This window comes from Coenobita brevimanus, chromosome 49 (assembly GCF_032717465.1).
Source record: "Coenobita brevimanus isolate Jiangsu-jjx chromosome 49, ASM3271746v2, whole genome shotgun sequence".
NCBI lineage: Eukaryota > Metazoa > Arthropoda > Malacostraca > Decapoda > Coenobitidae > Coenobita > Coenobita brevimanus.
This window is the reverse complement of record NC_137002.1, coordinates 21,167,448-21,194,643: the sequence shown is the minus strand read 5'-3', so window position 1 is coordinate 21,194,643 and position 27,196 is coordinate 21,167,448. Positions and strand designations below refer to the sequence as shown.

The 27,196-nt window shown below is 40.8% G+C and overlaps 1 protein-coding gene across 1 annotated transcript in view; it reads right to left on the bottom strand.

The window, feature by feature from the left end:
• Positions 1-27,196, bottom strand: part of LOC145399437 (adhesion molecule nephrin-like) — a 75,673-nt gene that overhangs the window by 43,344 nt on the left and 5,133 nt on the right. Inside the window, exons 2-3 of the mRNA XM_080272053.1 lie at positions 19,650-19,779; positions 16,134-16,239 (exon numbers count right to left, since the gene is read on the bottom strand). Coding sequence (XP_080128179.1) covers positions 16,134-16,239; positions 19,650-19,779 — 236 coding nt within the window. The remainder of the gene's footprint in view (positions 1-16,133; positions 16,240-19,649; positions 19,780-27,196) is intronic.

Genomic DNA, 27,196 nt, shown 5'->3' with positions numbered 1-27,196 from the left:
AAGAAACTCACCATTCAAAACTACATCCATCCTTCTACCATCTACCAACCTCGTACACTTCATCACTTTACTCTTATTCTCTTTCACTCTCAATTTCCTCTTTTCACACACCCTTCCAAACTCCTCTTACAGCCGTCTCAACCTCTCCTCCGAATCAGCCACCAGTACAGTATCATCAAACTGCAGCTGACTCAGATTCCACTCTCTACCATCAGCATTCACCAACTCAAACATCTACCTAACACTCTCGCATTCACCTCCCTTACTACACCATCCATATAATTATTAAACAACCAAGGTGACATCACACATCCCTGTTGCAGCCCCACTCTCACAGAAAACCAATCACTCAAAGTATTTCCAATTCTTACTCACGCCCTACTATTTACATAAAAACTTCCCACTCCTTTTAACAACCTACCACCTAATCCAAACAATCTCAAAACAGTCCACAAAGCCTCCATATCAATCCTGTCATACGCCTTCTCTAAATCCATGAACGCCCTAAACACATCCTTACCTTTCACCAAATACTTTTCACACACCTGTCTCATAGCAAACACCTGACCCATGCATCCCCTTCCTCTCCTAAAACCATACTGCTCATCACCAGTCACTCCCTCTGTACCCTCTCTAATTCCCTTAATCAACACTTTACCATACACCTTACCTACAACACACAATAGACTTATACCCCTAAAATTAGTAAAATCATACTTATCACTCTTACCTTTATACAATGGAACCACACACATACACTTGCCCAGTCAATCAGCACCATATCTCTCACAAAACACATTCAGCAGTCTTACTAACCACTCAGCAATAGTCGCTTCACCACCTATCAAACACTCCACAGCACATCCATCCTCCTCCTTGGCAGCCATCTTGGAATCAGACGCGATCACCAGCGCTCTACATGACCAAGTGTTTTAACAAGTTTGACTGAATATCGGTGTGAAAGTGAATAGATCAGTGTTATAAGAGTCCTAGACATACTTCCCTCGTGTAAAGGATTAGAATAGCTTGCGTGCAGAAGTTTTTGAGCTTGTTGAAGGTGTAAATAGTTCTCTTGTCCCTTTGTTTACATTTCATTCCCAGCCTCTTTATTGTTTTCCCGCATTTATTTTTGATCTCAGTCATGTTATAGTTTATTTTCCCACAGATCAAGGTCAGTTAGAATGATATCATAGCAAGTAGATTATCTTTTCTCACTTGTGAATGGTGTAGTGTATTGAGAGTTGTATTCGCCAACCAGCTCTCTGTTTGGACTGTGTTTACCTACTAAAAGCTGTGTACATCTTAGCACTGTAAAGTCTAACAACTATTAACTGAGTTGCTTGCTGTTTTAGTTAAGCAACGTTGGGTCTGGTTAGTACTTGGATGGGTGACCGCCTGGGAACACCAGATGCTGTTGGCATCCCTACGTGTCAAGTGGGGTTGGTGGAGGATTAGTGCACCTCCCTGTAAAACAATTAACTCTAAAGCCCTTGGCCACCCCGGTTGGGATACATGGCGTCTGGCAATGAATGAATGAATAGCACTGTCTTTTGTATAAAGTAACAACTGTGTGTTTGATGGTACACCAGTGAAATAGTTTATACACTATAAACAATTGTTCACTGAGTGAAGCTAGGTTTTATTTTGATTTTTCCCTCCATTCTATTGTTATTATTTTTTTTTTCCACTGAATCAGTTTATGGTGTATTTCTACAGTTCATGATTAGTGAGATTATACCAAAGCAAGTAGATTTTCTATTCTTTTTACACTGGTAAAAGAATTCATGGTAAGTTAGGTCATACCATAGCAAGTAGATTTTCTCTTGTTTTTACACTGGTAAAGGAATTGTGGGAAGTTAGATTATTCCATAGCAAGTAGATTTTCTACTCTTTTTACACAGGTAAAGGGATTCATGGTAAGTTGAGTTGTACCATAGCATGTAGATCTTCTATTCTTTTTACACTGGTAATGAATTCATGGTAATTTAGATTACACCATAGCAAGTAGATTTTCTATTTTTACCTTGGTAAGAAAGATAGTATACAGGAAGTGAGTGAATCTCCCTAGAAATTCAATATTTCATGTATAGAGAAAATTATCCATTTGTAACAACATCCCTTAGTCAGCTGTATATTATTTTTTATGTTTGTAAGATGCTTACAAACTGAGCTCGTACAAGCCCCCACCCATCAGGCAGTTATAAATGATAGTGTACCGGTATCTTCCTCACTCAGAGATTCAGTACTTTCCTCACCAAGCGAAGTCCCCTTTACTATGATAAGAAATGGCGCAAAACCCATAAAAGGTACGAGGAAGCACCTTCCCATAACTACGTACAATTGCTACCAGATCCTTGACGAAGCGGTTGGTGAGTCAGAAGAAACAGGGCTTACTGGGGGGACTATTGTACGGGGTCAGCTGGAGGAATTTTGTGGACGCGCCCCCAGCAAGAGGTGGACTATGTGATATCACAGAAGCCAGCAATGACGTAAAAAAAAAATGCAAATGATAAAACTATACGTCATCCATGTTAGTACGAACGATCTGAAGCGCAACAGATCAGAGGAATTGCTAGTAAAGTATCATGAAATGATCAAACGATTTAAAACTAAGTCCACTAATGTAATAATATCTGGTATATTCCCAATGATCAAGGCAGAGAATAGTTTTTATGATAAGGCCTTCAGCAAAAGTAACCTTCTCAAACCTCTATGCACGCAAGAAGGAGTCAACTTTGTCAACCTGTGGGACCAGTTTTATGAGCAACATACTGTATTCAAGAAAGATGGTCTCCATTTGAACTCGGTAGGAGCAGCACGGCTAGGCAGACTTTTACATGATAAAGTTGCCCTCTCCAAATACAAAAATGCGGAATGTCCAAGAGCAGTAACCTCAACGTAAATACCCGCAAAGTCAGTTCAGCAACTTGTTGGGACAGAATGAGAGTCTGCTATGTTAATGCACATAGTCTACGCAACAAGTTTGAGGATTTAGAATCTCTTATTTACCTAGAAAATTATGACATTTTTGGCATCACAGAGTCCTGGATTAACACATCTGACTGTGACTTTTTAGCGGAATACTCATTAACAGGGTACAATATTTTCAGCTGTGAACGACCACACCGAGCTGGTGGCAGTGTTTTACTATATGTGAAAACTAGTCTTCACCCTCTTGTGCCATCTAAACCCAGTATTACCAACATAAATGCCAGTTACGTTCAGGTAAGTATTAATTCGCACAAAATAAATACATGTCTCATCTATCGTCCTCCAGCACAGACAACTGAGACAGATGAAGGACTTTATGATCAAATTGCAGAAATTTGTTGTCAAGAGGATAGTATAATTTTTGGAGATTTTTAATCTACTGGTAACAAAGTAGGGTGAACTGCTAACGGCACACTCAGGAAAAGAGCTTTATATGAATCTTCAAGAAAGTGCCCTTTCCCAACATGTAGAATACCCAATCAGAGGAAACAATATCCTAGACATCATCTTAACTACAAATGATAACCTAGTCAGCAACGTTGAAATCGGACCAGAGTTTAGTTCCAGTGATCATCGACCGATACAGTTTAATATTACTAATGAAAAAGTTACAGAAACAGAGAGCAAAGAAAAGGTCCCAGATTATCGCAGAGTGGATTTCACCAGGCTTACAGCGCTACTTGCAACTACAGATTGGAATGAAATGTTTGAAACTGATGACATAAACCAAGCATGGGAAATATTCACCAAAAAATTTAATAAAGTGGTAAAGTCATGTGTGCCACTATGTAACAGGATCCAGTGAAATTAAAAGTAACTTAATAGCCAAAAAACAGGCATACCATAAATATAAAATTACACTAAATAATGATAAATTACAGTACGAAAATCTACACTGCATATCAAAAAGACTTATTAAACAAAGCAAAAAAGCACTGGAGATTCACATTGCTAATATGTGTAAATCAAATCCTAAAGAATTTTACAGTTACATTCGAAAGAAAAAAGTTATGACTACATCAATAGGCCCTCTATAAACGAACAATGGCAAATACACAGAAAATGAGGTTGAAATGGCGAACATTCTTAACGATTACTTTCCATCTGTTTTTGCAGTAGAAAACACCACCAGAAACCTACTTTTACCCACAAACCAAGCAAATTGCACAGTCCTTAGTAACTATGCTATTCATAATGGCGATATCCTTTCAGCCATAAATAGTACGAACATAAACAAAACCCCTGGCCCTGATAAAATATCACTGAGAATTCTCAAAGAAGCAAAAAATGAGTTACTGCTGCCACTCTCTGTCTTATTCAATAAATCGTAAAGAACTGGAAAAGTTCCACACAAATGGAAACTAGCAAATGTAACACCAATTTTCAAAAAAGGAAATAAGTCGACCCAGGAAATTACTGACCAATCAGCTTAACATCAATAGTGTTCAGGTTAATGGAAAAAATCATAAGAGATAAAACAGTTAATTATCTAGAAGAAAATATAATTAAAGACTCGCAGCATGGATTCAGACATCATTGTTCATGCTTAACTAACTTAGTGGACTTCTTCCATGATGTTTACAAATCATATGATGACTCAAGAGCAGTAGATATAATTTACCTCCACTTTCAGAAAGCATTTGACACTGTCCCTCACAAGCATCTCATGAGCAAAATAGAAGCACCTGGAATAAAAGGAAATATGCAGAAATGGTTACAAGACTGGCTTTCAGACCGAAAACAGCGAGTTGTGATAAATGGACCAATACTTTTTATTATCTATAGAAACGATATCGATGAGGGTCTAAATGTTAAAGTATCAAAATTTTCAGGTGATACTAAAATAACTAGTAAAGTAACTTCAAAATTACAGTGGCAGCAGTTACAAAATGACCTTAACACTTTAGCAAACTGGGCAGAAAAATGGGAAATGAAATTCAACACAGAAAAATGTAAAGTACTTCATATTGGAAGTAACAATGTCCATGCAAATTACAAAATGAATAATATCCAATTATCAAGTACAGACAATGAAAAGCATCTTGGTGTGATAATATCAAATTACCTGAAACCGAGTAAGCACCGAGGCAGTTAAAATTGCAAACAAGCTGGTGGGTTTAATTAGAACTACCGAGTTTAAATCGGAAAAAGTCATATTTGCCTTGTACAACTCGCTAGTATGCCCCCATCTTGGTTATTGTGTGCAGTTCTGGTCTCTGTACTACAGAAAGGACATAGAAAAATTGGAGAAAATACAGCAAAGAATCACAAAAATGATACCACGACTTACAAACAAAACGTATGAGGAATGCCTTGAAGAACTTAAATTATTTAGCCTAACAAAGCACAGGTTAAGAGGTGACGTTACTGATGTTTTCAAAATCATGAAGGGATATGACAACTGAGACATGAATAAATATTTTGAAATAGACCAGTCGAGTCAAACCAGACGTAATGGCTGCAAAATTATGGGAAACCGTTTCCACTTCCATGAAATAAAATACTTCTTCTTCAGAGCCATAAGTATCTGGAACAGATTACCTTCAGATACCGTGAACAGTATCTCAGGACATTAAAAAAAAAAATAAATAAATAAATAATGGACAAGTATTTGCACAAGAATCCTAGGCTGACTATTTTTCTGTCCGAATAACTAGCTTTTATAGCTTCGTGTAATTTCATTCCCCTTTTGACTACAAGACACCCCATAAACAAAGTACCCATGCATAGCATCATCACGTCATTATATATTTTTCAATTTATTCAATCCAAATATAATAATATAAGCACAGTTTAGGATCTGCACAGATAGCCCTGAGTTAATGGTAACTACTCTTATTTCCGACCTGTGTTGGGCGCTGGACACTGAGGGTCCCTGTTAGCCAAATGACCACCATCGGGATTTTTAAAAATGTACCAGGGTTCACTGCTTCAGGAGGAAATTTGTGTACTTGTCCCACATGGGAGAGTTCCTTGCCTCAGTGGAGTCAACAGAGCTAGAGCCTGATTGACTGCTGTCTACCTTAAAAGCACCAGGCAAGGCTGCCACACCACCCCTAAACATCCACACTGTGCACTGTGCAGTCCCCTCATGTCTACAGTACAAGAAACCGTGTAAACTTGACATACCCGTACATAGCATCACATCACGTCATTATACATTTTTCAATTTACTCAATGCAAATAAGGTATTATAAGCACAGATTAGGATCTGCACAGATAGCCCTGAGTTAATGGTAACTACTCTTACTTTCGACCTGTGATGGGCTGTGGATCACTGAAGGTCCTTGTTAGCCAAGTGACCACCATCGCAATTTTTTTTATTGTACGAAGGGTCACTACTTCAGGAGAAAACTTGTGTACTTGCCCAATATGGGAGAGTTCCTTGTCTCAGAGGAGTGAACGGAACTGGGGCCTGATTGACTGCTGCCTACCTAAAAAGCACCAGGCAGGGCTGCCGCACCACCCCTAAACATCCACTCTGTGCAATGTACATCCACACTGTGCACTGTGCAGTCCCCTTTTGTCTATTAGACACCCTGTCTTATATATTTTTCAGTATCCTCAATGCAAAAAAGTAATATAAGCACAGATCAGGATCTGCACAGATAGCCCTTAGTTAATGGTCACTACTTTTACTTTCGACATGTGATGGGCTGTGGATCACTGAGGGTCCCTGTCAGCCAAGTGACCACCATCAGTTTTTTTTTTTTTTTTAATGTACCAGGGGTCACTGCTTCAGGAGGAAACTTGAATACTTGTCCCACATGGGAGAGTTCCTTGTCTCAGCGAAGTGGACCGAGCTAGGGCCTGATTGACTGCTGCTTACCTTAAAAGCACCAGGCAAGGCTGCTGCACCACCACTAAACATTCATACTGTGCACTGTGTAGTTTCCACGTTATGTCTACAGATGCCCCATTAACTCAACGTACCCGTTTATAATGTCATGCCATAACTATTACTTTATTTGAATTACTTTCTCTTTCAGGTTACTCAAATGGGTAGCTTATAGATAAAGTATTATAGCATGTGACTTTTCCTTTCCAGTATTTCCTGTAAAATTTCCATGTCAGTTTTTCCATGCTGCATGGTGGTTTTTCTCACTTTTTCCTGGAGGGTTTGGGGGTGGTTGAAGCCTTCTTGCTTTACTATCCTTATCCTTTGGCATGTAGAGTTAGATCCTGTAGTCATAGTCTTCTCTGTAACAAGCAGCCTCGAAAGAACCATACGGTCTGTTGCTGTTTGCTTTCCTATGTAATCCTATGTAATACCTGCTGCTTTCCTTGCTTTCATCTCCTTTACTGCCTTCTGCACTTCCTCCACCATGATCAAAGAATCATTACACTCTCCCAACACATTTATTTCTTGCTCCCTTCTATCTGACGCAATCTCAGCCTCCCTTTTCTCTTCTTCTTTTAACGATCTTTCAAAATCCTCCACCCATCGCTTTCTTTCTGCATCGATCTTAATTGATTTTCTTCCAACCTCTGCTTTTACTTGCTCTTCTTTCTCAGACTCTCCCCTTCGCAATCTCTTCACCTCCTTCCAAAACATTTTCTTATTCAGTTGCAAATTCTCAGCCAACTGCCTACCCCACCTCTCATCTGCCGCCACTTTAGCATCATGCTCAGCCCTTCTTGCCCTATTCCTCATTTCCTTATACCTCTTGTATGACTTCTCATCCCTCTTCTCCAGCCACACTTCATATGAACGTCCCTTCTCAGCTACAGCCATACTTATTTCTCGTACCACCATTCACTTCCCTTTCTTACACCACCACCCAATCGTCTAACACCACACACCTCTTCCTCATACCCCACTTCAGAACTCTTAAAGAACTGCCATTCCTCCTCCACGCCGCCATTTTCCTGATCTTTCACTGCATTCCACTCATCTTTCAAAATGATCTTTCACTGCGTTCCACTCACCTTTCAGCTTCTCCTGATACTGTCATTCTCTCTCTTTTGTCCAACTCACCCACTTTCAAAACTTCCCTGCCACACCCAGCACTCCAAGCTCTCATCCACCCCATACCTACTCTCACCTTTCCCTCTACCAAGTAACCAGACATACCTCCATCCTCCGCTCTCAAAACTTTCACGTCCAACAATCTTCCTCTTCCATTCCTGGACACAACCACGTAGTCCATCAACGCTCTATCAACAATCCTTCCACCCTCCTGTCTCACCCATGTATACTTGTAAATATCTTTCTCCTCAAACAAGGTATTTCTAATCACCATCTCTCGCTCAACACACATCCCTGTCATTCTTTCCCCACTATCATTTCTTCCAGGCACACCGTGCATACTACCTACACCTTCAACTGCTACATTTGCCACTCCAGCATTCAGATCTCCCATCATTAACACAGTCACATTTGCTCCAAAACTCTGCAGACACACGTCAGCATCATTTCAGAAAGACTTCCTCTTTTCTTCATCCCTTTCAGTATCAGGCCCATATACGCTCACAAATACCCACAGCTCACGTCCAAATTGTGCTTTTTACCACAATGTTGAGGTGAGGTAGGATCCAGAAAACAAGACGTAAGGAAGAAGCAGGACAAAGAAAGAAGCAAGACGAAGAAAGAAGCAGGAAAAAGGAAGAAGCAGGAAAGATAAAAAAGCAGGAAAAAGAAAGAAGCAGGACAAAGGAAGAAATAGGAAAAAGGAAGAAGCAGGAAAGAAAAAAGCCGGAAAAGGAAAGAAGCAAGAAAGAGAAAGAAGCAGGAAAAAGGAAGAAGTAGGACAAAGGCAGAAGTAGGATAAAGGAAGTAGTGCAAAGGAAGAGGTAAGACAAAGGAAGAAGTAGGACAAAGGAAGAATGATCAAAATTATGACCAGTGTGCGTGTGTCGACATGAATATGCGTGTATATATTGTTACGGAACAGAGAAAGATAACGTACACTTTAAGAGAGAATACTAAGAGTCACTACTGTCCCGTAAAGTTCCAGGTTCAAAACAAAAGAGTTAGGTAAAATTACAAGTTAAAGTTTAATGCTCAAACTAACAACAAAACATTCAGGACTCATAAGGATAATGTAATGGCAAAAAACAGGTTAAATATATGGTTAACTGCAATAGCCTCTATTAACATGAAATTAGCAAGAGTAAATTTACCTAAGTCAGCCCTGATAAAATGAAAATACACTGGGTAATGCTTAGTTAATGCAAGATAAATTATTACAGATACAAAATAATATTAAAACTAACAAAATGAATCCTACATAAATTACGAAAAAAACCTCACTAGGCCTACAAATCAACACCCCACGCTACACAGTACAAGGAAAAAATGCAACAACAGTTATACTCAAACTACACACAGCTGCCAGATGTTTGGAGATTTCTTGAGCACTCACAATAATAATAACTGCACAGGGGAGGACAGAGATGTGAACAAAATGAGGAGCAGATCTAAGTGGCAATGATGCTTTTTTTTTTTTTTTTTTTTTTTTTCGGCCTATCAATCATTGGGGCTGAAGCCCCTGATTATTAAGGCCGTGTATATATATAATATATATATATATATATATATATACAGTATATATATATATATATTTATATACATTTAAACATATATACATATATATACAAACATATATATATACATACATACACACACACACACACACACACACACACACACTTCCATGCATACATACAGACACACTTTCATGCAAACGTACATATATATATAATAATTATGATGCAGAGACTGAGCTCATTATATAGGGGCCAGCAGAGCTTGATACAACTTGTAAGAAGGACGCGCAAATGAAGCCATGGGGACAAAGAGATGACAATCCCGCACTGAATAACAGAAATGTCGACTTACTCTACTATAACGGTAGAAGGGGGGAACTGAGGCAGAACACGCTCGTGATCAAACATGCAGCATACTGTGCGTTAAAATTACACAAAGGGTGATGAAATCATAGGCTATGTAACACCTCCCCACAAAGAAAAAAGAAATTTACAAAGGAAATTTCTTATTACTCTAAAACAATCTGTATATGGCATTACAGACCATGCAAAGGTCTTCCCTAATGTTACAAAACATGAGATCTCCCTAGCACGGTCAGTCATAGGTACTTGCCAGTATCCCTTTAACAAATCAAACTTACTTATGTACCTAGCCTTTCCGATCTTGTCTATGCAATCTTCCACACGAGGGAGAGGGTAAGTGTCTGTTTTGGTTATCTGATTAACACGTCTGTAGTCAATGCAAAGCCGCTGTGACCCACCTGGCTTAGGGACCAGAGTGACAGGAGAACTCCACTCGCTCTGACAGGGCTCAATCATCTTATGGTCCAACAGGTAGCCAAGCTCCTGGATGAGAGGAACTTTCACTGGATTCACACGGTAAGGAGGCAATTTAATTGGCTTTGCGTCTCCAACATCGACATCATGCATCAACACAGTAGTTCTTCCTGGAGTGGCACGGAACACTTGCGGGTACTCCTGCAATAATGCCGAAAACTCCTGCCTTTCCTTGGGAGGTAGATGAGAAAGCTTAGTCTGGAGATCATTCATGATATCAGGATTCTTCCCCAAACTATCACTCAGGCTCATACTGCATGGGAGAGCTTCACTTGCAGACTCGGGTGGAAAAGCTACAGTGCAGACTGGATTATTTTCGTCTCGCCTGTGATATAACTTTAGCATGTTGATGTGACTTAGTTGCTTGCTCTTTCTACGATCTGGTGTGGCGATGACATAGTTGACATCACTGAGTTTCTTCTCCACGAAATAAGGGCCACTAAACTTGGCTTGAAGAGGTTGCCCATGAACTGGTAGCAGAATCAAAACCTGATCTCCTGGCTGAAAGTGGCGTAACCTGGACTTCTTATCATACCAAGTCTTCATCTTCTCCTGAGCAGCTTCTAAATTCTCTCTCGCCAGCTGTAAAGCAGTGGACAGCCGTTCTTTGAACTTCATCACATACTCCAGCAGGTTGACGTCATCTTCCTCCGACAGCCAGCATTCCTTGAGTAACTTAAGGGGTCCTCTTACTTCATGGCCAAACAGTAGTTCAAAAGGTGAGAAGCCCAGTGATTCATTTGGAGATTCTCTTGCGGCAAATACGACGAATGGAAGACCTTTATCCCAGTCTTTCTGATGTTCCAAACAGTATTTCTTGAGCATCGATTTGAGTGTTTGATGATATCTCTCCAACGCTCCTTGGGTCTGGGGATGGTAAGCTGAAGACGTGATCTGGGAGATGCCCAACTCTTTCAGAGACTGCTTGAAGACGTTTGACATGAAATTACTTCCCCGGTCTGACTGTACCTCCTTAGGCAGACCAAACTTTGTGAAGAACCCTAGCATTTCCTTAACCACGTTCTTTGCTGAGATATTTCTAAGTGGAATGGCTTCAGGATAACGAGTAGCCATATCAATCAGGGTCAACACATAAGAAAATCCTGAAGAAGTCTTAGGAAGAGGGCCCACAATATCCACCAACACACGGGTGAAAGGCGCCTCAAAAGGAGGAATGGGAACTAGAGGTGCAACCTTTTCGGTCTGATTACACTTCCCCACAACTTGACAGGTGTGACAAGACTTACAATACCAGGAAACATCCCTGAAGATACCTGGCCAGTAGAAGTGTTTCAAAATGCGTGCCACAGTCTTCCTCACTCCAAGGTGTCCTGCCAAACTGGTATCATGAGCCACTCGAATGATATCCTGCCTACAAACACGAGGGATGACAACTTGATGTACAACCTCCCATTCACAGTCGGCTGATGCTGTTGGGGGTCTCCACTTCCTCATAAGTACTCCTGACTTTACATAATAACAAGTAGAAGCACCGGCTGACTCTTCTTCACTGTAAGCAGAGTTAGCTAGACCTTTCAACTCAGGGTCAGCAACCTGCAACTCAACCAACTCTTGACGAGACAAGTTATCAACACTACGGGGTACTGCCTCATCTGGTGAGTGGTCCAAATTAGCAAGAAAAGTGTCAGCTAGGATAACATCATCATCATCATTATCCTCTAAATCACCAGTAACTTTAGACTTAGCCCTAGTGACAGCACATGCAGAGAACACATCAGGGACATCACAATCCTGGGACGCAGCCACTGGCTCACTAGACAACTGAGGAGCTGGACACACTTGACTTCCACCAATATCATTTCCAAGTAAGAAAGTTACACCTGACATTGGGAGTGTCTCAACCAACCCAACCATAACGGAACCATTAACAAAACCAGACTCTAAACTCACTCTGCACAGAGGGACAGAGAAGTAATTATTCCCTACACCTTGTAAGATTACAGTTTCATCAGAGGAATTAACATTAGAGCCTAGAACACTGGTCAGCATAAGGGATTGGCAAGCACCTGTATCACGATAGATTTTAACTGATTTCCTGTCATTACTGTCCAGAGGACTGACAAAACCATCAGACAGGAAATTAGCACATGAACTCTTGAGAGTGTCACCCACGTTACTGCTCAAAAGAGGAGCTCCATCACGAGAATTTAAGTTACCCCTCAAAGCAGGTTCAGTTAACTCAGTTAAAGAATTCTGGGAACTCTCAAGAGTGGACACTAGACCAATTGACTGAATATTTAAAGACTCCTTTTTGTTCACATCACGCTGTCTCCTGAAACATCTCTCCGTAGTATGACCAAGCTTACTACAATAAGTACATTTACTTTTCTGAAATCTAGAGGTGAAGCTGGTATTTACTTCCTGAGAAACATCATCTTTATTCTCTTTCCTGTTACCTGTACTCTGAGTAGAGGCAACGTACTTACTCTCAGCTTTCCCTTTTTCTTTAGAATATCTCTTGTGAGTGAGAACATACTCATCAGCTAAAACTGCAGCATCAGACAAATTATCTATTCTTTTCTCATCAAGATATAGGCTTACATCTTTATAAATACACCTTTTGAGGTCCTCCAGCAAAATCATCTGCTTAAATTTGTCAAAATCAGAATCCACATTCTTAGAATTTAACCACTGCTCTAACAGATCTTCTTTGATTTTTGCATACTCAACATGGGATTGCTTATCTTGCTTGTAAGTTGTCCTAAATTTTACTCTATAGGCTTCAGGAACAAGTTCATAGGCCTTAAGAATCAAGCTCTTAACTACATCATAATTATCAGATTGATCCTGAGGCAAAGATGCATAAGTTACTTGAGCTTTACCGGTGAGAACAGTTTGAAGGAGTACGGTACTGGCCAATTCTGTTTGGGCCAATTAAAACCTGTAGCTACCCTCTCAAACAACTGAAAATACTTTGTTAAATCAGATTCATTAAAAGGAGGGACAAGTTTAACATTTTTAGCCACATCAAAATCATCAGAGCTAGATGATCCAGTTCCACCTTGTTTCATGCGATACTCATGGTCTGCCTGAATCCTAGCAATTTCAACTTGTGCCTCAGCCTCCTTAGAACGGGCCTCCGCCTCCTTAGCCTTAGCCTCCTGCAGGGCTAGCTGTAACTTAGCTAATTCAATCTGCGTTTGCTCATTTGGAGGAGTTACATTAAACAAGCTTTCATTAATCATGTCAACAATTTGATCTTCAGAATGATGAGAGCGAACAGCAATTCCCAATTGTTGAGCAACAAGCTTAAGTTCATTCTTTGTTCTGTTTTCTACATCACACACTGTTTGCACATTTGACAAAAAATCTTTGGCTTCATCAAGTGTAGTAATAGTAGACATAATTAATAAGTAACAGTCACAAAATATCAAGCAATATCCTTATGATAATATCCTGAATATCCTGATATGAGGTCGCCAAATTTATGTTACGGAACAGAGAAAGATAATGTACACTTTAAGTGAGAATACTAAGAGTCACTACTGTCCCGTAAAGTTCCAGGTTCAAAACAAAAGAGTTAGGTAAAATTACAAGTTAAAGTTTAATGCTCAAACTAACAACAAAACATTCAGGACTCATAAGGATAATGTAATGGCAAAAAACAGGTTAAATATATGGTTAACTGCAATAGCCTCTATTAACATGAAATTAGCAAGAGTAAATTTACCTAAGTCAGCCCTGATAAAATGAAAATACACTGGGTAATGCTTAGTTAATGCAAGATGAATTATTACAGATACAAAATAATATTAAAACTAACAAAATGAATCCTACATAAATTACGAAAAAAACCTCACTAGGCCTACAAATCAACACCCCACGCTACACAGTACAAGGAAAAAATGCAACAACAGTTATACTCAAACTACACACAGCTGCCAGATGTTTGGAGATTTCTTGAGCACTCACAATAATAATAACTGTACAGGGGAGGACAGAGATGTGAACAAAATGAGGAGCAGATCTAAGTGGCAATGATGCAGAGACTGAGCTCATTATATAGGGGCCAGCAGAGCTTGATACAACTTGTAAGAAGGACGCGCAAATGAAGCCATGGGGACAAAGAGATGACAATCCCGCACTGAATAACAGAAATGTCGACTTACTCTACTATAACGGTAGAAGGGGGGAACTGAGGCAGAACACGCTCGTGATCAAACATGCAGCATACTGTGCGTTAAAATTACACAAAGGATGATGAAATCATAGGCTATGTAACAATATGTATAAATCTTTTGTTGTATCACTGTAATAATATCACATACGTATTTTTCTGTGTATTTTTTTCTAAATTACGAAATAAAATGAACTGACTGATTCACTACTACTATTATTGCTACTTTTACTACTAGTGCTACTACTGCTATTTCTACTATTACTAACGAACTCATAGATACTGCTTGAGGGTCGTTAGGAAGAATTTTGGAGTTCATATCCCTTAAATATGATTTTTTTCTTTCCTTGTCTGTCCTATTCTTCTGCCTACGTCGCAATCCGCACAGCTAAGGAGAGCAACCCTAACTTGTCTTCCTCTTGGTGAAATCTTCAAATCTTCACTGCACGCAAATCACTGTCTGTACAACATTCATTTTTACTGGACACTCTGTTATGGCCTTTCTCCACCTACCGCCACAATTCCAGCTCCTTCCAGCCATTCCTTTGTCCCATACGCTCACTTTACACCCTCAACCACAGTCCTTTCTGGAGAACATTCTAAGTAATCTTTACTACACCCAAACCACAAACTTTACAGCACTCATTTTCAAAGGGTAAATTCTCATGGTCTCTCGCCTCCAACTACCACAATTCTAATTCATTCCACCCATTGTGTTGTCACGTGCTGTACACCTACTTCTTAATCCCCCCACCCACGTACTTTCATTCCTGGAGGATATTTCTAATTAAAACTTTACTATACTCAAGCCACCAACTCTACAACACTCATTTTTATGGGGTATATTTTTGTGGCCTCTCTCCACACACCATCAACATTCCACTCATTCCTTTCCTCTACGCCCATTTCTCGCACTCCTCACCCACTTTCAGTCTTGGAGGTCGTTTCTGAGTAGACCTTTACTACACTAAAACTACTAACTGTACAACACTCATTTTTATAGGGCACCCTTTCAAGGCCTCTCCATACCCACCACCAAAATTCAAGTTCATTCCACCTATTTCTTCGTACTCCAGACACAGGTTACAGTAAAAGAAGAGATTCATGTGAGACTAAGATACGAGTGCCTTACCTACTATAGTACTATGAGGAATAAATATACCTATACCTCTTTTACTCTAACTTGTCCTAAAATTACCACTACTTCCACTGTAATGTTCGGTTGTAAGAACAGACACTAAAATAGGATGCTTGTCATGAAAAAATGCTATGGAAAGGATGTAAAACAGTATTTTTTTTTTCCCAGCCTCTGAGCTGCGTGAAATAAGCTGCAGGTGGACGGAAATCTGGGCCAAGTTTGAATTAGAATAACATAGTCTGGAGGAGGATTAATTTTCAGTATAATGCTCTCTCTCTCTCTCTCTCTCTCTCTCTCTCTCTCTCTCTCTCTCTCTCTCTCACTTTCCTGTATAATGGTATGCTGGATGTAAATGTCGGAATGTGTCCTCAGGATCTTGATAATAAACATTATATTCATTGCCATTATATCTGCCTGTTTTAATTAATATATGGAGCTGTCTATCTATATCTACCTGTGTGTGTGTGTGTGTGTGTGTGTGTGTGTGTGTTACCTGGAAATCTAAGGGTCTGGGGTAGAAAAAAGGTGTGGTCATCTCACCTTGTAATTCTGGTGTAGCGCCTCGAGAGTGAAGCGTGACCTTTGACCCAGATTGCTGTTGTCGTGGACTTTGTGTTGCCCCCTGGCCGCCTCCCGAGCATCGTAACTGGAACACACATGCAATGGCTCCAGCAACATACACTGTAATTCGTTTTTTAAAATGAAGTCCATTGGTATGTGGACAGGATGGAAAGTGAGCGACCAAGTAGGAGAGTGTATGTGAGTGAGGTGGAAGAGGGGAGAGGGAGGAGGAGACCGAGGATGAGATGGAGGGATGAAATAAATAGGTATATGAGAGAGAGAGTGTAAGCTGGGGGAAGGGCAGTGAAATGGCAGGAGACAGGGGGACATGAAGGCGATTTGTTTGTGGCCACCCCATATGGGAGTAAGGCGTCTGCCTATAGCTAGCTAGAAACAGAAACCTTCCCCTTTGCTGCAAGGGCATCTGGTAGCGCTCATGACTGGACTGTCACACTGCCATATTGCAGAACTTTGGAACTCACTTCCCCAGATTACTCCCCCCCCCCACACACACTTTCAACCTACAGCAGTATAAGTCCTACTGTTACAGATTTTCCATGAACCGAGGACACCTGCAATCTGATGTGTTGATTCTTTTTACTTGTTTTATTATTTTTTTCTACCTCTGTTCATCATCTGTTAAAAAGAAAATGACTTGATGCACTCAGAGTTGTTCCCTGCGTGACAAAAAATGAACAAAGAAAAAATAAATAGAATAAAATTCAAGATCCCTTTATTTCGTGATGTCTGGACACACTGCGTATAAACAACTGGAGGTCATAGGCTGAGGAAAATACACACTGAGAAAAACTGTTCCAAAGTTGACCTGTTGCTTACATGAGGAGCGTTTTGATTGCCTGTATTAAATGAGTTATATAGAGTAGCTTATATTAAGTCAGACATCTGCGGCGTCCACGTAGGAGCCAAACCTCCTCATATTTCCCTGCACTTAGCTGTGGGAAGGATCTTGGTGAGGTGGTGTGTACCACAAGGGGGCGCCAGATCCCTACAAGGTGTATGCACTGTACTGTACCTGTAGGATGGCCCCACAGAACCAGTTCCTTACCTGTTGTTGATGTGTCTGCTCCGCCAGACAGACCTGGGTCAAGAAACAACAACAGTCCACCAGCGCGAGAGGTTCTTTGTAAGCTGGAAAATTCGTCTGGCAATAGGGAAAACACCAGGACGGTAACTTATATGCGTGTGATTGTAACATACCACAATCATGTCACAGCCATATACAGTTCCTTTCCTCACAGACTCTATTGTGTTTGCATGGAATTAATAAAGCCTTTGCTAGGTGGTAGGAATGATTCTCCTTGGTTACTGGTTGAGGTGAACCTCCGATCTAACTAAACCTGGCCATCCACCGAGCTGGATGGGGTAAGGGATCTTTGTCTTATGAAATACACTACATCTATTTACATATTTCGGTTTATATGTCCATCTATATCTACCTATCTGTCTATTCCCAGGTGCTTTAATCTGGTATGGGATGGCCACAAACAAATCGCTACCACGTCGCCCAGTCCTCTGACATTTGTCTGCCCTCCTTCCAACTCACCCCCCCCCTCCTTCCTGATCTCATATATCACTCCATTACATCCCTCCATCTCATCCTCGGTCTCCCTCTCCTCCCCCTCCTCCATAAAACGCAGGATTTTCTTTTTTTGGCCATAAAAAAATAGTAGTAGTAGTAGTAGTAGTAGTAGTAGTAGTGGTAGTAGTAGTACTGGTGGTTGTGGTGGGAGTATTATTATTATTATTATTATTATTAGTAGTAGTAGTAGTAGTAGCAGTTGTTGTTGTTGTTGTTGTTGTAGTAGAAATAACCCCAGGTTAATATGAAACGTGAACCCAGTGGGCTCCAGGCTAAAGTTATCCTCCTGCAGTCTACCATCCTCCTTTTGGGGGATATGGAGGGAGCTGGGGACGTTTGTAAAAACAGGCAGTTGAGCCACTCGGTTATATCAGTGCCACCACGTGAAGGCGTCCCTCCCCAGCGCCAGCCATCAGGAAAGACATGGCAAATGTGCAAAGCTCACCGCACCACAATGTCAGTTTTTAAAACATTTTTCCTAGTAATGGATGAAATATATTGCATCATCATTATTATCTTCATCATCATCATCATCATCATCATCATCATCATCCCGGTCCATTATCTCGATTTTTACCGTCAAGCTCGCAGGGAATACGGGGGGGGGGGATATTTTTTCTCAGCTCTTCTAGGGATGGAGGATATGGTTACCACCAAGCGTTTTAAGTGATTTTCTGGGTTACTCTAAACCATCAGGCATGTCTCTCAGTGTAGAGCTATTTGGAGACAGCACCACATAGAGTGAGTTTATTCCTAAAACAAACACACACACACACACACACACACACACACACACACACACACACACACACACACACACACACACACACACACACTGACATAATACTCATGTTTACTAATTAAGATAACTCTCTCTCTCTCTCTCTCTCTCTCTCACACACACACACACACACACACACACACGCACACACACACACACACACACGCACACACGCACACACACACACGCACACACGCACACACACACACGCACACACGCACACACACACACACACACACACACACACACACACACAGTGGCAGTAAATTATAATACGTGGTGAGCATCAAGGATTTTAATTAAAAATTGTTTCGGGGGGCAATGTTTTATAAAGCTCCGTAGCACCTGTTCCTACGCGATTAATCTGACATATTATACCTTACCGTGATAATCTGTGTTACATGAATCCTGCAACTATCGCCATACTCAGCATAAAAAACGTACAGAACTACAGTATATTAGCCAGCCGTATCCAAAAATAAATCGGTAAGGAGGAGGTGTTAGGGAGCTTCCTTATCCGACGAGAATACTGGCCTATGTGTTTCTTCATTGCTATGGCCGTTTTCTTGTCGACTAAGAAATCTCCCAAACATGTCTTTCTTAGCGATTTGTTTTTGGATATGGGTGGTTAATAGTTTGTACGTCATCTATGCAGGATATGACAATACTGGAAGATTTTTGTAACACAGAATAGGACAGTATTGTATAATCAACAAAATATATCGCTCAAGAAAAGGTATCTGGATAGAAGTTAGGGTAAAAAGCGTAGCTGTTGTAAAAAGGTAGTTGTAAATGGGTAGTTGTTGTAAAAAGGGCAGTCGTTGTAAAAAGGGCAGTTGTTGTAAAAAGGCTGTTGTAAAAAGGGTAGTTGTAAAAAGGGTAGCTGTCAAAAGGGTAGTTATAAAAAGGGTAGTTGTTGTACAAAGGGTAGTTGTTGTACAAAACGGCTGTTGCAAAAAGAGTAGTTGTTGTAAAAAGAATAGTTGCTGTAAAAAGGGTAGTTGTTGCAAAAAGGGCAGTTGTAAAAATGGTAGTCGTAAAAAGGGCATGTTGTAAAAAATAAAAAAGGTAGGTGTAAAAAGGGCACTTGCAAAACGGGTAGTTGTGTTCTCACCTGTAGAATGGCTTGGTGGAATCATCTTTGTACCACAGGATAAGGCTGGGTCGGTCTCCTGGGAAGGGCAACTCGCAGGGCAGGTGGGCTGTGTGTCCTGCCAGGGTGATGCGAGACACAGTGGTGGTGGCTGCAGGGAGAGAGAGAGGTGTTAGGCAGGACATAGGAAAGGCAGGTGGTAGGCAGGACATGGTAAGCAGGGCAGATGGTAATGTGGATACTTGCAGGGCAGGTGGTAGGTAGGGCAGGTGGTAGGTAGGGCAGGTGGTAGGTAGGGCAGGTGACAGGCAGGGCAGGTGGCAGGCAGGGCAGGCGGTAGGTAGGGCAGGTGGTGGGCAGGACAGGTGGTGGGCAGGACAGGTGGTGGGCAGGGCAGGTGGTAGGCAGGACAGCTGGTAGACAAGGCAGGTAGTAGGAGGGCAGGTGGTAGGCAAGGCAGATGGGAGTAGTAGGGGTAGGCAGCCCCGCCCAGGGAAGTACTACCTCCAAGGTTACGGGAGACTCAAGGAATAGCCTGGATTCCATTTTCTCTCCTAGGCCTTGGTAGCTGGTTACACATCTTTCTGCCCCACACACCGGAGGGGATCAGGCTGCCCTCTTTACAAAACACACACATCCACATTATATTACATTACCTTAAACCAGCTATCCTCTCTCTAAAAAACACCGATCTTGTCATTACATATCATACCCTATCCACAACACATCCCTGTTCTCACCCCCATAAAAAGAACCATGGCTGCTGCTATACTGGGAATCAGTGCGGTGGTTTCTCGGGTGACCACCACCGGCAGGGCTGGGTTGTCTGCACAGGGCCCTCCCGGTCGTCATCAAGCGACTGTGCCACCTCCAGTGTTGAGGCGCCCTAAATCTGCTTGTCAGTGCAGTAAAATTTTCTTTTGCAGTATTAGGGGACTTCACTCCAACATCAGCTCTGTTTAAAATTTCCTCCAGTTTGAATCCCCTGATCTTCTATTTCTGACAGAGACACAATCTCCACCTCTGATTTAGCTAGATTTAATTTTCCTGGTTATATCTTGATTCAAAATTTCAGACCCAAAGGAGGTATATGTTGCCTTGCTAAATCAGAAATTGCCCTGGAGGAGATTACTAAATTTAATTGTCATTTTTTCTACTATTCCATATACCAATTAAATTCTTTTGGTAAAATTAAGTATTACTGTTGTGTTTATCGTTCCCCTAATGCCCCTTCAGAGCCGAGTTTATTTGACTCTCTGTCTTCACAACTAAGTGTCCTCAACATTAATACTGCATCAGAAATGACTATTCTGGGTGATTTTAACGTCCATAATGTCGAATGGCTCACTTATTCACCCAGAACTGATGACTCTGGTCTTGAATGTGAGCTATTTTCAGACTCATTTAATCTGAACAAGTTAGTCAACCCACTCGTGTACCAAACAACCCCGATCAATATCCCCACCTATTGGACTTGTTTTTAACAACCAATTCAGATAATTATAATGTCGAAGTGAAGTCTCCCCTTGGATCCTCGGATCATTGTCTGATTCAAGCCACCAGTTTCACACCTACCACACCCTCCTGCTCTGAACCTGTCGTGATAACAAAATGGCACTACGACAGAGCAGACTGGGAGGGACTTCAAAATTTTCTCATGGATGTTCCTTGGACCTCCTTTTTCTCCCATGATGCAAATTCCACATTGGGCCACATACAGGATTTCATTAAAGTCGGCATGGAAACATTCATTCCCCATCATAGTTACAGAAAAAGGTGCAATTCTCCTAAATGGTTTGACCACAATTGTGCTAGAGTAACAGAACATAAAACAATAGCCTATAACACTTATACAAGGACCAAAACCAAAGAAGCTTTTAACTATTATAAAAAATATCAGAAACCATGCCAAAACTATTATCAATCTTTCTAAATCAAACTTTCTACATAGACAAGCTAACAAACTACTAAACAATCCAAATGATAACAAACTAATCTGGTCAACCCTTAATTCATTCAAAACTAACTTCACTACCACCCGTTTCATTCCACCGTTACAGTCCCCCAATGGAAATCTAGTAAGTGACCCACGCAGAAAAGCCAACCTTCTTGTAGATATTTTTCAACAAACTCTACCCTAAATTCAGAAAATCATAATATTCCTGTACTTGATTTTAATTCCCCTCAGATACCTCCTTTCATGATTCACACCAGACACGTACAAGCAGTATTACAGAATCTATCAACAGACAAAGCCACTGGTCCAGATGAAATTCCTTCAATAGTACTTAAAAATTGCTCCTCAGTGTTGGCTCCTGTATTAGCAAAATTTTTCCGCTTATGCATCCGTACCTCAATTTTTCCAGCCCCTTGGAAAGAAGCTAATATCCATCCTGTTCCTAAAAAGGGGGCAACTTCTGATCCATCAATCTATAGACCAATTGCAATAACTTCCGTTCTCGGTAAAGTTTTTGAGACACATATTAACAAACACATAGTCAAGCATCTAGAAATCAATAAATTGATCAATGATCGGCAGTATGGATTTAGACAGGAACGTTCAAGTGTAGATATTCTTACCCATCACATTAACAAAACAATAGACAAACATGGTGAAACACACACAGTAGCACTTGATATTTCAAAAGCATCTGACAGAGTATGGCACCAGGCCTTATTGTCTAAGATGTCACACTATGGCCTTGCATCACTGGTTCCTCTAATTTCTTCTTACCTTCATAGTAGAAAAATAGGGGTCATGGTAGATGGAATTTATTCTCAGTTTCATTTCATAAATGCTGGCATACCGCAGGGATCAGTTTTGGTGCCAACCCTCTTTCTCATACATATAAATGACCTCCTATCTGTCACGCACAACCCAATACACTCTTATGCTGATGACTCGACCCTTCATAGTTCTTTCACACATAGCACCTCCTTTACACAATTTGATATTATAAATTTCCAAATAAACACAGCAATTTCTCTGAACCAGGATCTTTCTAAAATTAATCAATGGGGACAAAAAAATCTGATCTCATTTAATGCTCAGAAAACTAAATACATTAATTTCTCCAATTGAAAGAATCCCTCAGACTCTCACATAATTTTAAATGATGTCAGTATTCCCATATCCACTACGATTGATATCCTAGGTGTTCCTCTAAACCCCAGCCTAAGCTAGACAGCTTATGTTAAATCCCTTGCTAAAAATGTTTCTAAAAAACTGGGACTTATGTACAGAATTCGTGAGTTCTTCACTGACGAGCAGATGGCCTCAATATACAAAAGTCATGTGCGTTCTCAGATCGAATACTGTTCACCACTGTGGAGTGGATGTGGAGCGGTTGCACTGAGGCAGTTGGACAAAATTCAAAATAAAGCCATTAGATTAATCAATAATCCTGCCATAACTCAGGACCTTCCTCCGTTATCAGTACGTAGAGATGTTGCTTCTTTAGCATTATTTTATCGATATTTTTACCGTAAGTGCTCTAACGAACTGGCCTCAATTGTGTCTTCCCTTCACATTTTCTCCTGAAATACTCGGGCAGCTGGGAGCGCCCATGAACTCACACTCTCTCCCCTACAAAGCAGAACTTCTGCTTATCAAAATTCATTTATCCCCAGAACTACTACTCTCTGGAATTCACTTCCTGTGAGTTGCTTCCCACATACATTTAATCCTCTCAATTTTAAATCCAATTGTTATAAGTATTTTATGGATGAAGGATGCCTTTAGGGACATGGACTTAATTTTTTCCTTTGTTTTTCCTTTCTCCATTCATTATCAAAAAAAAAAAAAAAAAAAAAAAAAAAAAAGGTAGGGCAGGTGGTAGATAGGGCAGGTGGTAGACAGGGCAGATGGTAGGTAGGGTAGGTGGCAAGCAGGGCAGGTGGTAGGTAGGGCAGGTCGCAAGCAGTGCAGGTGGTTGAATTTCAGTACTGCAAACTCCTCTTCCACTTCTCCGGGCTATTTCATGCGTGTTGCGGCGATGGTTTAGCGTTATAGGTGTCTACCGTGCATCGCTTATTCATACCCTACTCACACGGCCACACCCATACAAGCAGACTGAGCCTTTCCCATAAAAACAAGATACCGCCAAGTAAGTTTCTAGGGAAGTGCTATTGACGTTACCTTCCTGTACACTGAGCAACAACAACAAATAATATTAGCACTTCCACCATTAATACAACTACCATCACTACCGCCATCACTGCTACTACTACTACTACTACTGCTGCTGCTGCTATCATCATTTTCACTACTACTAGTACTACTGCTAGTAATATTTTTTAAAATTCACCTCCATCCATTTGAGAATTATATTGTGAAGATCAAAACCAACTTTCATAATGCAGTTCAGCATATGGAGTTGTAACGTGAAGGTTAACACTAACCATCAAAATACAAACCGTTGGCCCCAAGCACACCAGCTGCTGTGGTTACTAACAATATACTACTGCTTTTATTACTTTTTTTTTTTTTTTTTCATTAACATTACGCTGCTAATAAAGACATTAATCTATAGGAGTCGTTAGTCTATGCGACTCTCTGTCACAGTAGCTTCGTCATCCATACCCGCCAGAGAGACAAGCCTGAGGACTGAGGATCTTCTGCCCCTGAGACATAGGAGTGCAGGCCTCACGAGGGAGAAGGATAGCTGACATCTCCTCCAGTCCATAACGGAACTCTGTGGTTGATGCTTCTTCTCAGAAAGAACCTCTGCCAGTCTCTGGTACAATCTCCCCACCTCTGGACCCATCCCACCTGATGTTCTGAACACAAGAGCAGTGAATCGACCGTGGTCCACATGTTGGGTCTTTTCTTGATAGTTTTTTTTTTTTCTTGTTCGTTCTTTTTGTGTGCAGCTTCGAGAGACAGGTTGCAGTAACATGCTGCCATAGGATCAAATATCCCAATGTCGATTACAAGGCATGTGCCCAAGTGTCCAGAAGCCTCGAGCACTGACGTCCACTCTTGAATCACTTGAGATGCTGTTCTGTGGATGAAATGCTGCTCGCAGTATAGAGGGAGCAGAGCTGGCTCATGGTGACATCATGGTATATTTCCTATAGCATTTTCACAGTGAGGCCACGAACTTCATCATGTCTTTTTTTTTTTTTATTTTTTTTTCGTGGAAGAAGTAACCAAAGGCAGGAAACTTGTAAGACTGTTTCCTCCATACAAAAAAAAGAAAGAAAAAAAAAAGATAATGGAGAGCCAAATTCAAGATCTGTTTATTTCAAGATACCTGGACAGACTGTGTTTGAAAGACTGGAGGTCATAGACAATAGCAAATACAGATAAAGGAAAAAAGTTCTAGAGTTGGCCTGTTGCATACATGAATGACTGGAAGTAAGGGTTAACTCTTACCCTAGACAGGTCGACAGAAAAGGGATGAGAGTTTGCTGTCAGACAGGTGCTACCTGCCAGCAGTAGTAATGGAGGGATGAAGGCAGACAGTCCAGAGGAGTAGTGGCCATTGACGTAGCGACAGAAAAGAGATAAAGATGCAACAGAGTGCCGAAGAGACAGAAGTTGAAGGGAGCAAGCAAGAGGAGGAGAGCTGTATATAGCCTTTGATTTCTCGTTGTTGAGAAGAGCTGTATATAGGGAGCTTCCCCATACATGAGAGTTGTACTCTGCACAGGGGTGAATAAAACTCATGTATGAAGTAAAAAACTGTGCAGGGGTAAAGAATTCACGGAGTCGGCTTAGCACATCGAATCTCTTGGAGGCAGATTGTAGAAGTGAGGTAATATGACCATTCCATGATATATCTTGAGAGAACGGAACCCCAAGTATGTTGAAAGATGATGCAGGAATGAGTTGGATATTGCTAGAAATTAGAGGATTTTGATGAATAAAAAAAAAAATGTAAGAAGTGAGTTTTTGAAGCATTAACCCGTGGATTGCACAATTACCTTTTTTTTTTTTATCCCACCCCGAGATGCACAAAAAAAAAAAATTTAGTTTTTGTTTATTATAAACTTGAAGATAAACATCCAGGGCATCATCTGATGGAAAAACAAGAATCTCTCTCTCTCTCTCTCTGTCTTTGCATAGCGCCATGCGTAAGTTTACGTAGGAGTGGAGTAAAAAAAAGAAAAAGAAATAGTTTTTGGTTATTATAAACTTGAAGATAAACATCCAGGGCATTATCTGGTGAAAAATTAAAAAAAAATCTCTTTCTCTCCATAACCGGAAGGGTATCACATCCTGAGCTGTGGCTTACAATGCGATGCTTCCCAGCCTGAGCTGTGGCTCGCAATCCACGGGTTAAAAACAACACGATTACTTTTACCCTAATCAGAAACATGAGCCAAGTCAGACATCAGGTGTTCCATAGCCTCATCCCTTGTTTGTTGACGTAACTGCTGAGATGGATGCCGCAGGTAGCAAATGGACAGGTGAAGGTTGAAATATGAGTGGATAGGGTTAGATGTACAGCTCAGAAAGTCATTGATTAATAGAAGGAGGAGAGTTGGTGATATGACAAAATCCTGAGGAACACCATTACTGATAGCTCTAGGAAAAGAATGGTGGTCATCTACAAAAGCAGATAGAGAACGACCACAAAGGAAGCTGGAGATGAAGGCAAAGATAGAAGGATAGAAATCTTAAGAGGGCAGTTTGGAAATTAAAGATTTCTGCTGGACTAGACTGAAAGCCTTAGAGATGTCAAGTACAATGGCAAAGCTTTTGCCAAAGTCCCGAAAAGAGGATGACCAGAACTTTGAAAGGTAGGTGAGAAGGTTGCCAGTGGAGTGTCCCTGGTAGAATCCATTCTGACGATCAGAAAGAAGGCTGTGATAAGAAAGGTGCTTTAAAATTTTTTGTTAAAAATTGATTAAAAAACAGGATGTTAAAGCAACTGGATGATAGTCAGAGGGCTGGGAATGGTCACCTTTCTTTGGACAGACTGAATGAGAGCAATCTTCCAGCAAGAAGGAAAGGTACAAGATGATAGATAAAGGCGAAAGAGTTTGCACAGGCAGGGTATAAACACAGAAGTACAGTTCTTGACAACAACAGGAGGGACCCCATCAGTCCCATATACCTTGTTAGTATTGAGGTCAGTGATGGCAGAAAATACATCAGTTGAAGAAATTTACTGTCAGCCATGAGGAAGTCAGAGGAGGGAAGTGATGGAGGAACAGAACTGGAATTGTCTAAAGTGGAAATGGAGAAGAAAGTCTGATGAGGAGTTGTACTTTATCAGTAGAAGAAACAGCTACAGAGCCATCAGAATGGAAAGGAGGGGAAAAGGATGATGAAGTAAAGGTGTTAGAAAGATTTTTGGCAAGGTGCCAGAAGGTGCGGGAAGAAATTTAGCTGGAGAGTTCAGAGCATTTAGTACAAATGACATTATTTTTAGCACTGTGAAGAACAGACTTTGCACTATTCCAGGCAGAAACATAAAAGAGATGAGATTCAGGAATGGGTTGGCTCCAGTACCTTTTGTTGGCCTTCTCCTCGTTGTGGACATTTGAGCAAGCGTGATTAAACCTTTTTTTTTTTTTTTTTTTTTTTTTTGCTTTAATCTTACGATAAGAGAACGGAA